At 38.7% G+C, this 20255-nt stretch overlaps 1 protein-coding gene and 1 long non-coding RNA gene across 5 annotated transcripts in view; one reads left to right on the top strand and one right to left on the bottom strand.

Moving 5' to 3' along the window:
• The first annotated feature begins 1062 nt into the window (after window positions 1–1062).
• On the top strand, window positions 1063–12787 carry nap1l4a (nucleosome assembly protein 1-like 4a). Of its 4 annotated transcripts, XM_077568378.1 has the most exons (15): window positions 1063–1185; window positions 2014–2049; window positions 2204–2276; window positions 4313–4457; window positions 5975–6061; window positions 6445–6579; window positions 6663–6734; window positions 6819–6958; window positions 7725–7870; window positions 8924–8946; window positions 9066–9179; window positions 9263–9286; window positions 9534–9614; window positions 11259–11282; window positions 11611–12787. In XM_077568378.1, exons 2-14 carry the CDS (start codon window positions 2034–2036, stop codon window positions 11262–11264), a joined length of 1062 nt encoding a protein of 353 aa, XP_077424504.1. In that variant the 5' UTR covers window positions 1063–1185; window positions 2014–2033; the 3' UTR covers window positions 11265–11282; window positions 11611–12787. The 4 variants fall into 4 exon arrangements, with proteins under 4 accessions (XP_077424504.1, XP_077424501.1, XP_077424503.1 ...); XM_077568375.1 differs by lacking the exon at window positions 11259–11282; XM_077568377.1 differs by lacking the exons at window positions 11259–11282; window positions 11611–12787 and adding an exon at window positions 10938–11248.
• Window positions 12788–15359: 2572 nt separating this feature from the next.
• Window positions 15360–20255, bottom strand: part of LOC144053839 (uncharacterized) — a 31076-nt gene continuing 26180 nt past the window's right edge. Inside the window, exon 4 of the long non-coding RNA XR_013294529.1 lies at window positions 15360–18500. This is a non-coding gene — a long non-coding RNA (uncharacterized LOC144053839). The remainder of the gene's footprint in view (window positions 18501–20255) is intronic.

Raw genomic sequence — 20255 nt, 5'->3', positions numbered from 1 at the left:
AAGAGGCTGCAGATTTGCTAATTTGACTTGTAATTTACAAGGAAGAACAAAGAAAAGCATATAGGTTTGTTGTGCATATTGACAGAAAGTAACTCCAAGCTATATGGCCACTTACTGTGCATACATGGCACTTCTCACTTAAAATTATATTTGTCACATACCATCAATGTCTTTGTTTTGGATTTCTTTCTTTTTTTCTTTTTTTAAATAAATGATATCATCTGACAAACATTTGAATAGTAGCACATTTTTCCTCTCTCCCTAATTCACCAACACTTGTACTCTAATTGGCAAGATAAATAAAAGAATATTGGTGTCCAGTGGCCTAATGGTTTTTGACAAAACAATAAGCAATAACATATGCAGTCACAAATCAATGGAGAAAAAAATATAAGGTAATCAATTATAATATTGACAATACACTGTAGGCCTATTGAAAGACACGCCTGCAATGACAATCAACATTTTATCGTGTAGTGGAAAAGTCCATTCACTGTAGAATGTCACTATTTGGGAACTATGAAGCCCTCTGGCGGTCATATAACCCCGCACACCAAAATACAGAATGTGTGTCCGCAACGTTTTACATGTGGTCTAGTGTTTTGTTGAATTGAAACACAAAAACTGATTTAAACCACCAACACAGGTTTAGAAAACGGTTTGAACTATTGCTTCTCTGATTTTTGGTTGTTTGTGGTATCTCTAACAGTTGAAATTAATGTCAAGCCAATTAAAGATAGAAAGTGGGCTGAGGCCACTATCTGCTTTAGTTTTTTTTTTTAGTCAATGATCCCTGGTGAAGGGAGACCTGGATGGTTTATGTTTTGAGGTTTATTTATTCCTTAATTAGATTGTGTTTGCTGCCACTCGCAATTATTAGACATTTTTCCAAAATCAAGTTGTAAATTTAATTGATAAACTTTTTCGAAACAAAAGACAGTTATTTGATGAATAAAGAGCTTTGATGAAACGTTCATTACTTGTACTTGCTTTTAAATGACGTCGTTCATGAATGTGTGGATTATCCTTAATGTAATGTTTTTGAGGATCGAGTGTCACCAAAGTAATATTATATTGTCTCGGTAGGGGGCGGTAGTATGTAACTGAAATATCAATTGTGTCACTGTCACACCAAAGAAGAATCGAAGACGCGTGAGCCTGCGACTTGATCGCCAAACGTCACAGGTAAAACGTTGTCTTTAATCGGTGCTAACTGCTAAGTAATCGTATTGAGCAGTTAATTCAATATGGCGAGCATTCTGTTAAAAGGGACTTCAGCTGAACTGCTTCAAAGTTACTTTGCCTCTACTTTTAGCAACTGCAGTGCTAACAATAGCCAGCAAAGACTAGCTTGCCAGCTCTGCTAGCAAGGAGCTAACAGCTGTATGTTCAATGGACTGTTTATTAACACAAGGGCACCGTTACGTTATGAAGTCACCCTTTTACCGTTAATGATCATACGCGAAGTTTATCAATTGGACAGTGACTGTTACACAATATTTTTTTCTGTTATCAGCTTAGTGACTGGTCACAACACGTTGCCATTGCCTCGTATTATACTTTGTTGCATGTCAGCTAGCTCTTTAGCTCCTGTCAAGCGTGCGACGCCACCCGTTCTTATTTGTCCAGTAGTGTTTGCCATGAAGCCAAGCTTAGACGGTTGGAAATCACGAACTTTTCTGTGTTTGATGCCACTGTATGACTGTCAGTTTGCGGCGAGAGCGCTTTCAGTCGCGAGCAGACGCTAACTTTGTTCGTCGTATGCTAGCCCAGCTGCCAGTAGCGTGTCAGTGCGTCATCGGGCCGCGCTTGTTCGCCACCCTGTTACCGTCACGGCTCTTTACAAATGCGTGTGCCGCTTTGTAATAACGTTCTTTTCTTTGTGGCACATGTTGAAGTAATCGGCGTAAGGCAATGTTTCACTGTCGCGTTTCTGTGATAGACATTAGTCCCGTGCGGAAAGAAAAACTCAGTCGCTACTCGTGTTTGATTGACCTTTTTTTGTAATCACAGGAAGGCGCAGCAACTCTGTAATGGAGGTCCATAAAGGTAAATGCAACTTCTTCAGTTTGAATTGAACTTCCTGGTGAAACATTACTTTTTAAGTTATTTCACTGTCTTAAGTCCAAGCTTGTCTTAATGCTCTATTGAACTAGTTTGAATGACCTCATGAATAATACCTCTTTTGTACACATTTTTGCAGGTAAAGGGGATCCGGGATTGCAGAATCCTGCCAGGCAGACAGACAAACCTGTTACCTTGCATGCAGGGGAAAGGTTGGTTGAGTTGCATTATAGGTTATATGAAAGACTTAAATTACACAGTGACTAGTGGTCAGGTCATGATTTTGTTTAGAACCAGAGTCATCTTTATTAGTTAATGTAAAATCACACAAGGAATTTTGCTCCACTAGTATCAGCTACACGAATATTGCAGTAACAAGTCACTATTACGAACAAGACATGACACACAAGTACAAAGAGTCTTCATGCAATGACAGCTGTGAAAATAATGCGGACAGTCATAATGCCAAAAAAGTGAACTGCGGTCATTAGAACATAGTGACAGTTGTGCAGGTAATTATTGCACAATTTTAAATGACCGTAGCACAATTATTGTGATACAACTTTGAATGTGCAATGATGCAGAAAGTCCTTGAGCCCTTCTAGTTCTGTGGAATAATACTGAACAATGACAGTTACACAAATTTATAGTGAGTTGAAACTCCAGTATCAATGCAGGAATACTGTCACACAAGGATGTGCAAAATTGGAGAGAGAAAAAACAAACAATTGCAAAGTGCCAGTGGAATGTTTTGTCAACTAGGGCAGTGGTCCCTAACCTTTTTTTCCACCACAAACCAGTTAATCCAAGTCCACAACTTTCGCGGACCAGGTGCTTGCGTGTTCAGCCGCTGATTAATAAAAGGCTACAACAACAAACACAAATCCATTATGTATTTTTATGTACCTGTACTAGCAGCACAAACACCATAACAAGGGCAACAACAACACTTTAATATGGTTAGGTCGCTATGGTAATGCTTATGAATGATACAAGCAACACAAAAACTGAAGAAGCTGGAAAAGGGTCTGAGGGGATTTTGCCTGTCCTTGTCTTGGTTCTTACAAACTATACTATGAGTGTGGCACAATATTTTAAGATGGTTCAACACTACTTAAAAAGCAATACTGTGCCTACCTCTGGTAGTAATAACTAGAAGTCAATCAGCTTTCACGACACTGATTTATGGTCCATTAGAAAACACAAAAAAACTAATTAAAAGGCAAAAATACCAATGTCCAGTCCATATTAGGTGACTGAAATCTCACAGCAAGGAAACCAGCAGTACGTAGGCAACAGCCCAATGATAGAATTCTGAGAACCATTCATGAATCTATACATCAGATTGTTTGACAGGGAATGAAACATATTAACTTAGACGCTACAAAACCGTTTATTTGAACTACGCACCACTTTAGCTTAGTAAGAAATAAAATTTACATCTAGGCTTAGGCACCCTTAAGATTAATTTTGCTAGATGTTTTTTGCCACATTTATCCACAAGAGAGCAGTATACAGAGGAATAAAATATGTTCTAAACAAGTTTGCCTTGACATGTCCCAGGTACTTTACAAAAGACTGATACAACTTGCCCTGACAGGTAAACTGATTGGAAGACAATCTTGGTCCACTTTTGCTCAAGAAAATCATAGCAGTGCTTTTTATAACATTGCATTTCAAAATACATTGGACACCATACTCCGCATATATTCAACATCTGTTGAAATCCAGCCCTGCTAGGAGAAAAAATAATCTGAATATATAACATGATTTATCAGGATAATAGGGCTGGGTGATATGGACAAAAAAAAAAGTCATTCTGGATGACTACAATTTTAATGGAACTAATAAACCCAACTAACTTATTTATACTGAATTTAAATACGTTTTAAAGTAAACTTAACATTCATAGCTTGTGCAAAAAAAGTAGTAATAATTTATGCATAACTTGCTTAAATGCCACAATTAAGTAGTTGGTAACTAATGTACACGTGTGTCTTGAAAAGCACCCATTCTGCCACTGCAAAATTACAACTCGCAATTGGATGTAACAGAACTTTAGAACAATATCTTTTAGTAATCCACAAGAATATATTTATTTATATACCTCAATTTCCCGATTTAGCTAAATTTCGACGATACCAATCATGCATTCTGTTTTACAGCCAGAAATGTTTTGTTTTTGAATGAATGACAAATTCACATTGATGTCTAATGAAAGCTTCCTTTGGTGTACCTTGTACCATAGCGTACTCCCCAAAGCAGTGAAGAGGCGAGTGCATGCCTTGAAAAGGCTTCAGGTGCAGTGTGGCAACATCGAAGCCAAGTTTTACGAGGAGGTCCATGAACTGGAGGGGAAGTATGCTGCCCTCTATCAGCCGCTTTATGACAAGGTACTCTTCATGCTTTTCTGATGGAACACCTTTTCACAGGAGCCACAAAATAAATGCAATAATGCAAAATGATTTTCTATTATTTTACCAGTCACACATGCGTACACATGGTCTTGTAGGCACTAAAGTGGCACTAGATGCCTCTGGTCCAACCTGAAAACAGTTCGACCACATTCTTGGTGCTACATTATATACTAGCACAACGAGTAGCCAGCTGTTTTGTCAGTCAAGGCTATTTCCAGCGCTAGTGACAAGAACCAATCTCTGTTGCGCTCATGATTGGCAGTTAAAGTTTGCCTGCATCTGTGCATGCGGCACTTTGCTTATCTAAAGGGCAGGGGTCCTAGATTTGGTTGCCCCAAACTGGCACTGGCCCTGTGTAATCATGATATAATATGATAAAACTCAAAATATTTCATATTAAGTTTTGAAAAAGCAAGAATGTATTGAATTCATTGCATTTATTTTTGGAATTTGTCTTGGTCCTGTCAACAGTGAGCTTGGTCCCAGTAGTCATAATCTTATTGACCATGTTTACATGGAGACTTTTTTTTTGTCATTCTGATTGAGATCTGATTGAAGACCTGTTTACATGTAATATGATCCATTCTGATCTGCCTTTGACAGGTTCCGCTCCGTTAATGAGAGGATTCTGCGGCAGCCGTGAAACGCGCCGACATTGATCACATGATTTATCAATTTGAGTTTATTCGTCATTTAGCGCAGTAGCTGTGATAGTTTTAACGCTTTTATTGAAGGCAAGACCTTGATTTAAAAAAAACTTCCAAGTACTTTATAAAACTAGTTCTCCCCTCGCAGATTAACTTGTCAAGACGCCGTCATTTTAATGGGCAGAAACAGCTTCGTCATGACTCAATTGCATCAATGCAACATGCACATACCGGACGCAGCCTTGTCATTCCAATTAACCTATTAAGGCCCATATCAGAAGTTACACCTGTGGCGTTTGCACAAACATAAGTTTATTATTATAAACCTGCAATATTAAAAAGCAAAAAATCACCAAACAAATGTCGCATCTGCAGGTATATTTAATTTCAACACTGGAGCAGGTAGTTGTAATAACCTCGAGGAATCGAGTGGTAATTATTCGTCATCCATTCCGTTACAAAGCCGTTGAAATTTTCAATATTCTCGTTGTCTACAAACATATTTCTTAACAATGCCACTGTCGACTGGATTTGAAGGAAGAAGAGCACTCCCGGCTTTAACGCTAGAAACGCGCTGCCGGCTTTAATGGGTTAAAGTGTTTTCATGTGCGTTGATCGGATTATCAATCGACATAAACCACCCCTCTCGTTCAAGCTTGATCGCAAGGGGCTTGATCGGGTCAGAATATTCCAAATGCGGTGTGTACAAAAGCATTTTCATTCCGTTCAGGCTTTTAATCCGAATGAATGTGTCCATGTAAACGTAGTCATTGTGACCTATGCCCGATAGCATTTTGACTTGAATTGTCAACAATAGTCATTGTCAATTCTGCTTGTGTGTTACAGCGAAGAGAGTTTATCACAGGTGCAGTGGAACCCACGGATGCTGAGTGTGAGTGGAACAGTGACAAAGATGAGGAGGAGGAGCTATCTGTAAGTAGAGCTTTCAGTCTCTTTTAAAGAACACAACCCCAACAATCCAAGAGTTTCCAGGTGTCTTAATAAAATGCATCTGATAGGCTGAAGATAAGGAGCGCACTTACAATATACATGTCATTAAAACGGTGCTATTTTGGGGTCAAGGAATGGAGTTCTGCTTCGTGCAAATGTGTGTGGCTTTCTTTACCACGATGACTGGGGGTGGAGCCTACTCATTATTGCCATCCAAGTATCTGTGACAGTGTCGCGTTATTATTTTCTGAAGTTTTGACTGTAAAATAGAGCCTTTTATATAGTGCAAAGATTTGCCTTCACTGTTGAAGAGAGAGACCAAGCTCAGATTTTTGATTGTGACCTTCTCTGTCCTGCCGCTGCAGGAGCAGATCAAGAAAAAAATAGCTATCGACTCTTCTAAGAAGGAAGATGCTGCACCAGTGGAAGACCCAAAAGGCATCCCGGACTTCTGGCTCACCATATTCAGGAATGCAGACATGCTCACTGACATGATCAAAGTATGTTTCACTCTTTAATCTGCTCGCCAATATCTCACGGCACTTTTCTTAACCTTTTGTGTTAACTGTTAACCTTCTGCCAGGAACACGACGAGCCCATCCTCAAGCACCTGAAAGATATTCAAGTTAAGTTTTCCGAAGCAGGACAGCCCATGGTCAGTATTGATGTATATTGAAGTAAAAAGATCACTCCTAAATATGATAGAAAACATGATTCTAATCTTCTTTTGGTCTTTCAGAGTTTCACACTGGAGTTCCACTTTGAGCCCAACAGCTTTTTTACCAATGCTGTTCTCACTAAAGTCTACAAAATGAAGTCTGAACCTGATGCTTCAGAGCCTTTCTCGTTTGAGGGCCCAGAGATCGTCGACTGTAACGGGTAGGTTCCTTCCATTATCCTTCAGACTCTATATATCATATTGTTACATGAGGCCTTTTAGGTGTCTCCTAAGGGTTTATGACGGTTCGGTGCATATACTCGGACAACAAATAGGCAAGTTCATTGCAGGCAGTATCTGCACTACAAACCAGGTGGCAGTAATGCGCCTAAATCAGTTTGCCAACCGAAAGTAAACAAAAACCACCAAAAAAAAAAAAAGTGCCATCATGGTGTTCCATGAGAACAAATGGACACAATGTCTTTTTTTTTTAAACAAAGTAAAGATTTAAGTTCTCCGTCATGGCGACGGATTTCCGTCATTTCTAAAACTAGATGGGGACTACACGTTTGTTGTTTATGGTCCCATCACTAAACTGACACTGCTATCACAGGGGCTTCATATTCTTCAAAGCATTACAATTATTAATCTGGAAATGCCACCTTAAAATAAAGTCTTGAAAACCTATTGAATTGTAATATTTGCGTGTTAAATTTCATGCTGTATGTAAGTTCTCTGTGCAGATGTGGCAGGCCATATAAGAGTGAAGAGTTACTTTAGTTGAGGCATGCTTTCCAATAAGGCTTTAATTATCTTGTGGAGGTTGTCATGTAGTTGTGGTCCGGCACGTGTAAGAAAAAAAATGATCACATTTTTTACTTTGCTGACACATACTGTATATTCTAGACACAGTGGGGTGCAATGTGGTTGCCTACGTTATTAAACAATTTCATTAATCAATGACCTTGGTCTTCATTCTCCCAATAGTTGTGTGATAGATTGGCAGAAGGGGAAGGATGTGACCATGAAAATGGTCAAGAAAAAGCAGAAGCACAAAGGCCGTGGCACTTTCCGCACAGTCACCAAGCAGGTTCCCAACCCCTCCTTTTTCAACTTCTTCAACCCTGACAAAGGTGAGTGCAGAGTTGGCGTGTAGGCTCATTTGCCACTTCTTTGTATATTACTCAAATGAATGTCTTGCAGTATTTCTCAATTCTTAATGCTGCAAGTTTAGCAGCTGGTTTCTATTCCAGCATATCCAAACTGCTGACAAACTCTGAGGGGAGGAGCTAACATTTGACATGTCCACACTTGCCCGCAAGCATCTCACTGCTTTAAGCTTAATTCAACACCAGAGGTCGCCACATTTTAAAGCTATTTGAACTGGGCCACGTCTGGGTAGATGTTGAACTCGACTCTACAGTACATGTCAGCTGTGTTTGCAGACACCGGTGCAACTGCTTGTCCCCTTTCAGTCTTATAGATCTTAAATAAATAAATACAATAGTAGCAAATTACTGCCCAGTGTGTCTAAATTTTGTATATAGTCAACCTAAGGCCCGGGCCAGATATGAATAATAGTCATATTTCTACATAATGAGCTGTCCTATTGTTCTGTGGGATTTTTTTTATTTATTTTTTAAATATATAATGTTACAAAAAGTTAATGTTTGTAGCATGGACAAAATGTATATGCTAAAATCAAAACATCATTTGGTTGTTAAATGAATCATTTTGTAACAAAACAAACAAAAAAAAGAATTAAACTGATCAAATCGGGAACTAAAAATCGAATTGAATCGGGCTTGAGCGAATCATTACATCCCTAGTTCTAAGGCTGTCTTTACATTGCCCAATTCCAATTTAGTGCTGGTATGCTCGGGCTGGATGGATGGACAATTAATAGACATAAATCAGATATCTGCCCCCCCCCCCCCTGCATTAACTTGAGTCAACTAAAGGGGAAGTGCACAGCCATGTTGTTTGTGGACCGACTGCACATCAGTGGAGATGTATTTAGAACTATGGAAGCTGTTAAAGACATTTTTTATTTAAGTATTTGTAATTTTATTTCATATTTGTGCACTAGTTATCTACGCTAGCAATTCCATTTGAAATCCACTGTAATTTATTTGATGGTGATTATAAAAAGATGATTGTAAATAAATGTTTATTTTCTTCAACAGCTACCCCAGATGATGGTGAAATGGTGAGTTGAGGTTATAATTTCCTAAGAAGTTACATTGTATGGCAGCCGTCAGACCATAACCAGAATTGCGCTATATAACCGCCACGGTTTGTTTTGATTTCCTTTTTTCCCTCACCTAGGATGAAGACTCTGAGCTAGCTTTTGACTTTGAGATTGGTCATTTCATCCGTGAGAGAATTATTCCTCGAGCTGTGCTGTATTTCACTGGAGAGGCAATGGAAGACGACGAGAGTGTAAGCCTGAAGATGTGATGTTTTACGGAGAAAATATGAGCTGATTTGTGATTGTTTTTTTTTTGTTTTTGTTTTTTCAACAGTTTGATGAGGAAGAAGGCGATGAGGTTTGTCTTTCTTTTTTTTTTTACTCAATCAAATTTGCTGCACAATCTGACATCCAATCAAAGCTGTATTTAAATGTAGCTTTTACAAATATGTTTATTTTATTTTTAAACTTGATTATTGTGGTTTTCAAACTTTACTGCATCATACTAAGAGGTGTCTTAATACTTTGCTTCCACAGCTATACTGCATTATTTCTGCAGATATCCTTGTTTGAGTACTTTTTGTAACTTTCTTTATGTATATCAGGAGCAAGATGATGACGGTGATGATGATGATGATGACGACGATGACGATGATGACGACGACGATGGAGACTTTAACCCAAGGGTCTGTATGAATCCATACATTATGAGCATTTCTTGTTTTAAAGAGGAAGTCGAGTAAAAAAAAAAAATGTTTTACAATAATATGGTATCTGCGACTTAACACGGCATTCTGATAAAGATTATATTTGTAAAAATCCACTCGTTTTTATACCTCTCAAGGGGGTGGCAATTTTGCAACTTGCTTTAGACCAGTGGTGGGCACGGTCTAAAGCAAGGTTTTGGATGTTTCCCTGCTCCAACGCAGCTGATTTCCAATTAACAGGATGGTTATCAGGCTTATGCAGAGCTTGCTGATGACCTAATCATATCAGCTGTGTTGGAGAATAGGGATGTAACGATAACGTCGTCATGATATTAAAAGAAGTACACCTGTTAAAAAAAAAAAAAGTCAGGTTGCTTTCCATTTGTGTGTTGGCTAATTTTTTAGTGCCGTTTAATTTTTACAAGGCATGTTTTGGCCCTTTGTTTAAAATTCACGCTAATGGTCAGATTAAGTGGAACGTAATATGCTTGGTCCCCCCCCCCCCTTTTGCTTTATCATTGGAAAAAAATGTCCAGGAAAAACAAATGCTTAGTAGTAGTGTCTCTTTAAATAAGCAGCGACCGTTTAATGTCACGAATAATCACGTCAAAGTAGCAGTCCAACGCGTGTTGTCGGTTCCAGCTACATACAAATGGCTTAATCCAATCCCAAATGCTCAAGTAGGTCTCAGAGGTGGGGTTGGGTGGCCATCGTGAGTTTCCCGGATCGGTGTCACCCCCGAATTTCCAGTGTCTGTATCACTGCCCTAGACTTGTGATTGTTATTCTATGCATTTATCTTATTTCTCTTCATCCAGGTGCTCGATGTGTTAGGGCCTCGTATAAATATTTTTTTTAGAGGGCGGGGGCAATATTCCGAAAGAAAAAAACTTGCAAATTTGCCACTGTATAAAGTGGCAGATTTATGACACACAAAAAACGCACAGAAACTTACGAGAAATACATGTAGCGTGGATATAGTCAAATGTGAGGATTTGTTGCTGGTTAATGGTACACAATGTTTATAAAATAAAAAGGCAGGATGTCGACTGATTCGTTCTTAGTTTAAACTTTGCTCGTCATACACGGCAGCTAGAGCGACAACACTTCCTGATCCCCTGTCAGCTGACTAACACTAACCTATCAGAAGCTAGCATACTTTAGGTAAATGCAAGTGAATGACGGAGACCAGCAGATTCGACACATCAACCTGCACAAAATGTTTTTTATGAAATGTGTAAATAATAATTCTGGAAACGTAAATATTTATTTTAACAAATTAACTTAAATGCTTGATCCTCAGGGTGTGGACCTTCGCAAAGTGAGGCGTCTTTGGCCCTAATACGCCGTGGTAGATGACACCCTCAATCTGAATTGATTATTTTCAGTGTTGCTTTTGTTTATGGGGTGTTTTTGCTTGCATCATCTGCCAAAGTGCCTTTAAATCGCAGCAGTTGTGTGACTTGGCACAGAATTAACCAACATTGTCACCAATTAAATTTTTTTCAGAAGTACTTTTGTCATTTCATTGCTGAGCTTGCACCTCATTTCTAATGTGATTGATTATGAAAGTGAGTGTGATAGTTGAACACGTGCATGACACATGTCTTTCCTCCCACCACAGGCCTAATCAATCATACATTTCTAGGTAAGGAGGAACTAAAGGATGACCACCCGCCCCAAACTGCTTTCTCCATCCAGTCTTGCCTTTATGGCTCTTCAGCCCTTTGTGCTCGCTTCTTTGGGTTTCTGTTTTCCTGTAATCAAGGGTTTTGTCTTTCGGTGAACCGCAACTCACATCCTGGGCGTCTCGCTCCTCTTTTTTGCTCTCTGCAGTAAGGCTATACCCCCCCCCCCCCCATCCCTTTATGCTACACCAAACCAGGTTTAAACTAGTCACATTTCCTGTTAGCTGCTTCTCCTTTTAGCCAAATGCCTCTCCCCTCTTGTCTGAGTGTCATTTTTATGTCACACAGAAAACGGCACCCACCCAGCCTGCAGAATGCAAGCAGCAGTAACCACAGTGACCAGTGGACAAGGAGACCTGCCATCATACTTCAATTCAGCCAATTAGCAAGTCCTCTTCTTGCACCCCCCCCCCCAACCCCACAAATCCACACTCTATGAACTTTCATCCAAACGGAATTGATACAAACCAAACTGTTTTTGTTATGTGCATGACTTTTGTTAGTTTTTTTGTTTGTTGGTTTTTTGCTTTTCTCTTGCCCACGTTGCCCTTGTTGTTTTCCATCTCGCTCAATCACCATCTTTTGTTAAGTTGGAGTTTAGTGCATTACTGCCAGGAATCTCAGCACGTCATAAAGCAAAATGGAACGTAAAAGACTCCAAAATTAATTTGTCACAGATCTGTTACTCAGGGTTTTTTTTTTTGCAAGTGGGGGAGTTACTTTGGCTGGGCTTTTTTGTTTGTTACAGTGTATAACTATTTACTTTTGTTGTCGTGGAAATATTTATTCTGGTGTCATGCAGCAGTGTAGTGGTGCATTTCAGGAAGCCCCATTGTGGAGGCTTATTAAACTGCCATGTTCCAATTTTGAACCTTTAATCGTTGTGGGATAGTGTTTTGACGCGATGCCAATTCAAACGAGCATTTAAGATGTGAGCACTTGAATGGACAGCACTTCCTGCGTCGTCCTAAAGCCGTTTCTTTATCTGCTCACGATCAGTCCGGTCAGTATCTCAGCGCACAATGACGGACAGAAGCCAACTCTGTCCGACCTTTTGAATTATCTGACAGCATGCACATTGCTACTAACAAGCCAAATTGAATGTTCTCTTCAATTGTTTCCCCACTTATACATTGTAATTAACATTTAAAGTTGCTCAAATATGTTTCGTTGTATATGGGTTTGTATTTGAATGAATTGTTGCCAATGTATTTTGTACTGCCCTTTAGATGGAATTTGTTTGGTTTGGATGCCGCTGTTGGCAGGTCATCAGAAGCAGTAAACCAATCGCCCTCTTCTCTCGATTGTATTGAGCTGGTCGCTTGCATCTGAGCTGTGGTTGTCATCCTCAAATGTATTACACGGGATCCTGTGCTAACAAATGGCCTTAACTTGTTAACTTGGCTTATTCTCTTCAATTTGTACAGAGTTAAGATATTCTATTAAAGTTGTGCATCAATGAAAATTATGTGTCTGTGGATATGTGGAGATCACTAGCTGCTGGAGATCACTAGCTGCTTCGGTCCAATTCTAATTCTGCTCACGTGATTTTCTTGTTCGTGTTGGCTAATAAGTGTGAAGGGCTACCAGACCTGTTTGATACACACTTATGAAAAGTTAAAGCGTTAACTGATTGATCAATCACAATTTTTTTTTTGCAATCATGAAATAACGCAGATTAATCGCGCTATTAATTTTGACTAGATTAAGATGATCCTTTAGCGTGACAGATGGCTACGTTTAAGGTAGCACAGGTTGTTTGCGCAATAAACATTATGTGCATTAAAGTAAATGTTTCTGTATTACATTTAGAATATTTGGTCATCAAAATATTGGGGTCATTTTTTCCCATTTTAAATTAGGCAAGTAAATAACTGATTGGAAAAAAAGGGGGATGAGCGCGTGCCGTGGATCAAAAAATGTTGAAGACATCCTCATAACATTAAATGTCAAAAGCATTAACACATAACCGGTGCACTTAAAATTTGGCGGGAAAAAAAATAGATAAAAAAAGCCTTTTTATTTAAGTGATTAATCGCGATTAAACAAAATTCTAAGATCAAAAAATGTAATCATTTGACAGCTCTAGAAATAATTAAATTTGCACAAATTCTACCGGGACACTACAGTTTCACTGAAAAATCAAAATTCCCACCAGAAGCTATCACAAATTTAATCGTTAGCTAATGCTAAATATTATCTTGATTGACAGTCAATAGTGCTAAATAAGCCAATGCACTCACCATTATTATTTTTTCTTTTGGCTTTTCCCCAGCAGTTAAGCGCCGGTCCCTCACTGTAACTTTGAAAGTATGTTGCCAGAAAAGCTCCACTTGTGTTGGTTGACCGCAGCGTTAGGCTAGTATAGGACTACGTTTCCCATGATTCTCTAGACACGGAAGCTGTTCTAGGTCCGGTATGATGAACACACGACTGTTGGCGATTCAATGTAGTTAGAATTGTTTTCTGAATCACCATGACAATGTTTTATTTCTACAAATACCCGCTAATAATAACATTTTCAAATTATCTTGTCAACATTCCTAGAAAATAATAATCCCCTAATATACCCATCGTTGGCTATTTACTCATGTGGTCCTTGGGTACTCACTGCTATCTGGTGCCCGTCGGCACCGTGCTGGTGACAAAGTCTGATTTATGAAGTGTCCCAAAACACAAGTAATGAATTCTTGTCATCAAGGGTGACTGACCATTTTCACATGTCACTCGAATGTCAACAAGCGCGACATGACATCGGAGTGGACCATGGTCTTCCTCACTCACAGCAAAGCCAACCTTCACCCTCGAAAGAATTTGCTGCGCTGCCAAGCATCATGCAAGAGAACCAGAATGTCAGGAATCCAGTCCCGCAGATAGAGAAGAGTGTGTCCACTCTTGTGAGAGACCTTTGTAATGCATCATGGGAGATATGGCCAAGTGCTCTGAGGTTTCTGGACGAGGGGAGAAGGAGGGGGAGGGCTTGGCTTGCGTCTTATTTAGCAACCGAAGTTTGGTCCTTTCTTATCCTGTTACCTTGTGAGAATCACTTCTCAGCTGTGTGTGTTCTCACTTCAGGCGAGCTCAGGGCACGACCCGAGAACATTAGATGTCTGGCTCGGATTGAGATGATAGCTAAAGCCAGAATTGTGTCAAAGCACCTTTTAATGTTTAATATTTAACCATGCGTAGATGATAAAATCACAGCTATTGACAAGGCTTCCATTTTTGGAGAAGGCCATTGCCAAAACTCAAATCCTACCTTCAAAAAATGTGAGGCAGAAGTCAAATTACAATGTGCTTCAAAATTGTATTTATACATTTAAGCATGAATCTTGATGATGACACACACACACACATTTTGAATTTTCATTCTTGACCTTTCAATGGAAACTCAGACTGGCCAATCATTTTACAGCACAAAACACGTATACGACTTTCCTGGCAGCATTTCTTTGAATCCAGTGACACATTTGACAGTTTTTAACGTTTGGATACGGTCATTCCAATTTAATTTAATAGGCGATTGCGGGGAAGTGGAAGTCAACCAAATTATTATTATTTTTTTTTTTTACAATAATATGTTATATGCAGCCCCACGAGTCTAAATATGGCATTCTGGTAAATATTGCGTTGTGGTGTCAAAGTCTGGTCCTCGAGGGCCTGAGTCCTGAGGTTTCCCACGTTCAACACAGCTGATTCCCTTTAACTCATTCACTGCCATTGACGGCTATAGACGTCAAAAATTCATTTGAACTATTTCTATTAGGTTCACATTTTTTTCCACTTTTGTTACTAGAAAAAAATATTGTACATTTAGAACAGATATAAAATTTGTGATTAATCATGAGTTAACTATTGAAGTCATGCAATTAGTTACAATTAAAAAATGTAATCGCCTGACGCGATAAAAAAAAAAGACAAGATTAGTAAAAATTAGGGGCGTCAGGCGATTACATTTTTTAATCATAATTAATCGCATGACTTCACTAGTTAACTCAAGATTAATCACAAATTTTATATCTGTTCTAAATGTACAATAAAAAAATATAGGTTTTCATACTCTTGTTTACAAAAGTGGCAGTAAATAAGTTAAAGGGATAGTTCATTTTTTTTTCGACATGAATCTGTATGACATCCTCACCTACAGTGAAGAATATAACAGGTGAGCTGTGATTGGTCGTTGCCTGAGCCCTGAGCAATATTGATGTCATCTTAAGTCAACAGCAAATGGCAAAATGGCCGCCCCCTAAGATAAATGTTTTTTAAAAACGGCTGGATTTGGCTTCATAACTCATATTCCAAAAATGTAATATTAATCAGAATGTCATGTTTAGACTAGTGAGGTCACATATAACATTGTCAAGACATGTGTAAGGTTGACTTTCACTTTAAATGATGTGCTTCGGAGACACAAGTGATGCGTTATTAAGCCAGACTGAAGCGAAATATTCCTTTTTTTCCTGAAACAGTATAATTTACCAATTTGTGACATAAGATGTTCCGGTCTCTCGATAACTGAATTTGATGATTTGGTTCAAAGTGCGCCATGTTGGGTGAGTGAACCAGATAACCCGGTGTTGGGTCCAAAACTGACCAAACCAACGCTCGGTTAGTTTGCTCAACATGCACAGCTACCAAGAAAGCAGGTTAATTAGCAACTCAGCATTTCTTTTTGTGTATGGATTACAAAAGTGATGTCTTCTCCTCACCGAAAGTGGGCCTAATGATGCCGTCGCCATCTTCTCTTCCTCATCCAGCACAAGTGCACACAGGGCGCTCTCTTCATCGCTGTAGCAGCTGCAGTCGCCGCCACTGTTGCGCTCTTGGCTCCAAGGTGCACTTGGCAGCACTTCTATAGTGCGCATACGCGAGCACAAAGTATGTGAACAAGTAGGCTTGTGTGGACTCTTTTGTGCGGTCGGAAGCCATGCGAGCCAAATTGGGTTCCAGGGAGGATGAAGGGATAGAGGGTCACTTATGCAGATGACCTTGCGGTGATCTTCACAAGTCAACGAGCGCGATGAAGAGCTCATCGCTCGCTGGTTGCCGGTGTGACTAAATGACGCTGTTTTTTAATTTGACAAGCTTTTGGATTTCAATATTCAGAGTTGGGGGAATCCATTTCCAGAGAGAACAAACCCTGAAACAGTCTGACTTTAACCATAGGTGCTTCCACTCAACAGGTGCTTCTATGAGCTCGTTTACCTGCCAGTTAAGAAGGAGCACCTTTCGCTAAAGCCAATCTTGTTTGTACTTTCTGGACCTGGATTCCACAATCCTGTCAATATCCTGCTCCATATATGCTTTATTTTTTTTGTCGTGATTTTTATGTTATGTGCTTTTATTTTGGCGCACTTCCGGCAGTCCAGGAAATGTTATCCACTAGAGGTGTCTTTACACCTAACAGAAAGACGCTAACCGTAAAAAGAAAAAGGTCCGTGATTCAAAGTGTTGCTGACTGAAATGCCGACTTATGTTGTTGCTTATGTTTGTTTAATTGTGATTTTTTTATGACGGGAATTACTAAAAAGGTTGTTTGTGTTTCGTATGTTATTTTCCATTGAAGCTAATGATAACTTCTCATAGGTGATTATTTAATTAATGCTACTAGGTTTTCTGTTTTGGATAACTTTTTCATATGTATGACTGAAAGTTGTGTTGAAGGTATATTTGACAACTTTTAAGGACTGCCATTTATGTTTATTTTTATAAAAAAAATTACGGTCTACGAAGCTCTTACAGTTACGGTGTGTCATCAAATGGAACAAGGAATAGAAAACTTAATTGAACACCGGTACGCTTCACCATTGTCTCGCTGGGTTTGCTACAATCGTCAATATTTCAAGCCGAACCGTCAATCCATTCGTCGATTGCTCAGCAAATTGGACGTCCGTCAATGTTTCCGTCTGCAAAATGAGATGTCCGTCTTTGATGGAGTGACAATTCCATTCCATCCACTGGTGTAATATTATTGTATATTGTTGGAAATTGATTTGTGATTTTAATGACGCTCATTTTAGGCTGTCTTTTACATCCGGGACTGCCAATGAAAATTAGCTTGACTTAGCTAACTTGGGTACATTTACATAGTAAAATCTTGATTAACTAATTCACTGCCATTGACGGCTACAGACGTAAAAAATTCATTTGAACTATTTATATTAGTTTGTTTTTTTTAAATCTACTTTTGTTAACAAGAGTATGAAAACCTATATTTGTTATTGTATATTTAGAACAGATATAAAATTTGTGATTAATTGTGAGTTAATTAGTGAAGTCATGCGATTAATTACGATTACAGATTTTAATCGCCTGACGCCCCGAATTTTTCATAATCTTTAAGTTGCGTCAGGCGATAAAAAAAAAAAATTAATCACACATTTTTTTATCTGTATTTCAACAAAAAAAATTGGGTTTTCATACTCTTTTTAAACATGTTAAACTAATAGAAATAGTTCAAATGAATTGTTGACGTCTATAGCCGTCAATGGTAGTGAATGAGTTAATGTGCATTTTCCCTTTCAAATAAATACATTCAAATTCAAAATGAAAACCCCCTTCCATCAATGCCTAGGTCGTCACTTTTTCGAAGTTTCCCATCAATTGTCAATCATCAACAAAATGGCCCTCCGTCTTTGACAGATGAACGGACCTTCCGTCAATATTGACCGAATGCCCACCTCTGATGCAGACACTACAATCGAAGACAATTTGTGCTTATATATTATTTGTAGTTAATAAATGTTACATTTTAGGGCTGATTTCCCACAGCACACCTAATGATCTCTCAGGGTGCGCCAAATTGTTGTGGCACAGTGATTGCCAAAAAGTAAGGTATGTGTTTCTAGTGTGCCACACCATACCCAAGTTATTTGTTGCCCTCGCTGTAGATCAAACACAAGGCCTAAACCTGTCAAGTGCAAAATCCCACCCATAGCCCTGCTTCCATCACGGATTACCTTCAGTAATATGGGAATAGTCCACGTTGATCACATGATCTCCTTTGAGGCTTTACAGACATTTGATTGGATGACAGGCGGGGAGACAGCAGACCTGCATAGCTGCCATTCTTGGACAAAGTCGCTGGAACGGGACAGAGGTAGATTCTCGTCGCAGTGTTTCTCACCGAAGACTTTTCACTGTCTTCGCTGTGCGCATGGAGGAAGTGGCATACCTGCCTAATTACAGAGTCACACTACAATTAATTCAATTGATATGGCCTGACATTTATTATTTATTTCCTGTGTCTAATGGCATTTTGACACTGCACGTGGCTGTAGGATCACATGTAGCAAGATTAAAATATAATACCAGGCGGTGTGTTGCAAGGAAATACTATACATTTTATCACATTGCCTTCACTTGAAAAAAAAACCCTCCTGTTTTTCTGACATTTTTTTGGGGGGAGCTTTGTTTTGTTGATTATTTTTTATTTTTATTTTCTGTTTTTCTGAATATTTTTTTTAGTTTTTCTGTAAAAAAAAAAAAAATTCAGAAAAACAGGCTGAAAAAAATATTCAGAAAAACAGGTGTGTGGGGAGGGGGGGCGTTTAAAAAAAAAAAAAAACAATTATTTTAAAAAAACAGAAAAAAATATTCCCAAAAACAGAGCTGGTGTTCTGTTTTTCGGAGTATTTATTTATTTTTTACCTCTAAACTCTAAGTGACTTGTTGCAGACTCGCCTATAGCGGAAGCGGACACTTTCCCTGCATACCTCCATATGCAATAAGAGGGTCATGTTTACTTACTGGCTTTCAATAAAGGAATGAATGTGTATACTGTATTGTGGTTTGTTCTCTAATCGCTGAGGGAACCCCCCTTTAAAAAATATTCTGATAAACATTAGAATAATTAATTTATAAAACAGGGGAATATTACTATAAAAAAACTGAAAAAAAATTATTCTGAAAAACTGAAAAAAAGAAATTCTTAAAAATAATTATTTTATAAAAACAGAAATAATTATTCAGAAAAACAGATTTTTTTTAAACAGAAAAAAAATACTCAAAACTACGGAAACAAAATATTTAATAAAACAGAAAAAAATACTCAAAAAAACAAAGCTCCCCCCCAAAAATGTGTCCGAAAAACAGGATTTTTTTTTCAAGTGAATGCAATACGCTTCCGTATGTATGTGACAGCTATCCTTGATATATATATATATTTTCTCAGTTTAATCTTACTGAGATACATGAAGCATGTAAAAACAGGATGTATTCGCTGATAACATCACTGACTCGTGCAGAATGCATGGCAAACATTTTTTTTAGTAATTCCTCCGGCAACGCTATGTTCGACACTCATCAGCCATTTGTTCTTTTTCCCACGGTGCTGAATGCCACACGCACACACACACAGAGCTTATCGGAACAATGCTTCAAATAGCTCATAGCGAGGGCATGTCACCAAAGAGCAAAGGCGCAGTTATAACTACAACTGGTTTCCAAGAGTGTGCGTGTGTTTGTGCGCGCGTGTTACAGTGCAGCTGTTACCTGCGGGCTCTGCTGTGCATGTCAGCAGAGCGTCACAGCGAGTTCATGCACAACGCTCCCTATTGTTACAGCAGCTATGTATAGCGCAAGAGGCTTTCAACTCATATGATGATGTACATAAACACATGGCCTTACACTGATTTATCAGCATTAATGTGCAGACATTCAAAAGCCACGTGGAAACGTGTTGCTAAATTTGTTGTGGCCAAGCCAGAATGTGTTTTATGTTTACCTGTAAAAAAAAAACTTCAGTAAGATGGCGTGTAATCAAAAACAGCATGGCTGTCAGTGCCACATGAACCGAATCATACTTTACTGCTCTATAATCTCAAATGTGGGTGATTCTGCCTTTCCTGCAGGTTAGTGTCAGACTGTTGATGGAACTTCAAAACGACGATATGATGACATTTTGGCCCACATTTTGGACAAAAACCTACATT

Source organism: Vanacampus margaritifer, chromosome 6 (genome assembly GCF_051991255.1).
Source record: "Vanacampus margaritifer isolate UIUO_Vmar chromosome 6, RoL_Vmar_1.0, whole genome shotgun sequence".
NCBI lineage: Eukaryota > Metazoa > Chordata > Actinopteri > Syngnathiformes > Syngnathidae > Vanacampus > Vanacampus margaritifer.
This window is presented reverse-complemented; position numbering and strand designations above follow the sequence as displayed.

What these genes read in the sequence shown, in the direction of transcription:
- nap1l4a (XM_077568375.1), top strand. An exon ending in TGCTCACTGACATGATCAAA is followed by an intron (nt 6,580 to 6,662) that starts GTATGTTTCACT and finishes ACCTTCTGCCAG; the next exon opens with GAACACGACGAGCCCATCCT. An exon ending in ATGAGGAAGAAGGCGATGAG is followed by an intron (nt 9,287 to 9,533) that starts GTTTGTCTTTCT and finishes TATGTATATCAG; the next exon opens with GAGCAAGATGATGACGGTGA.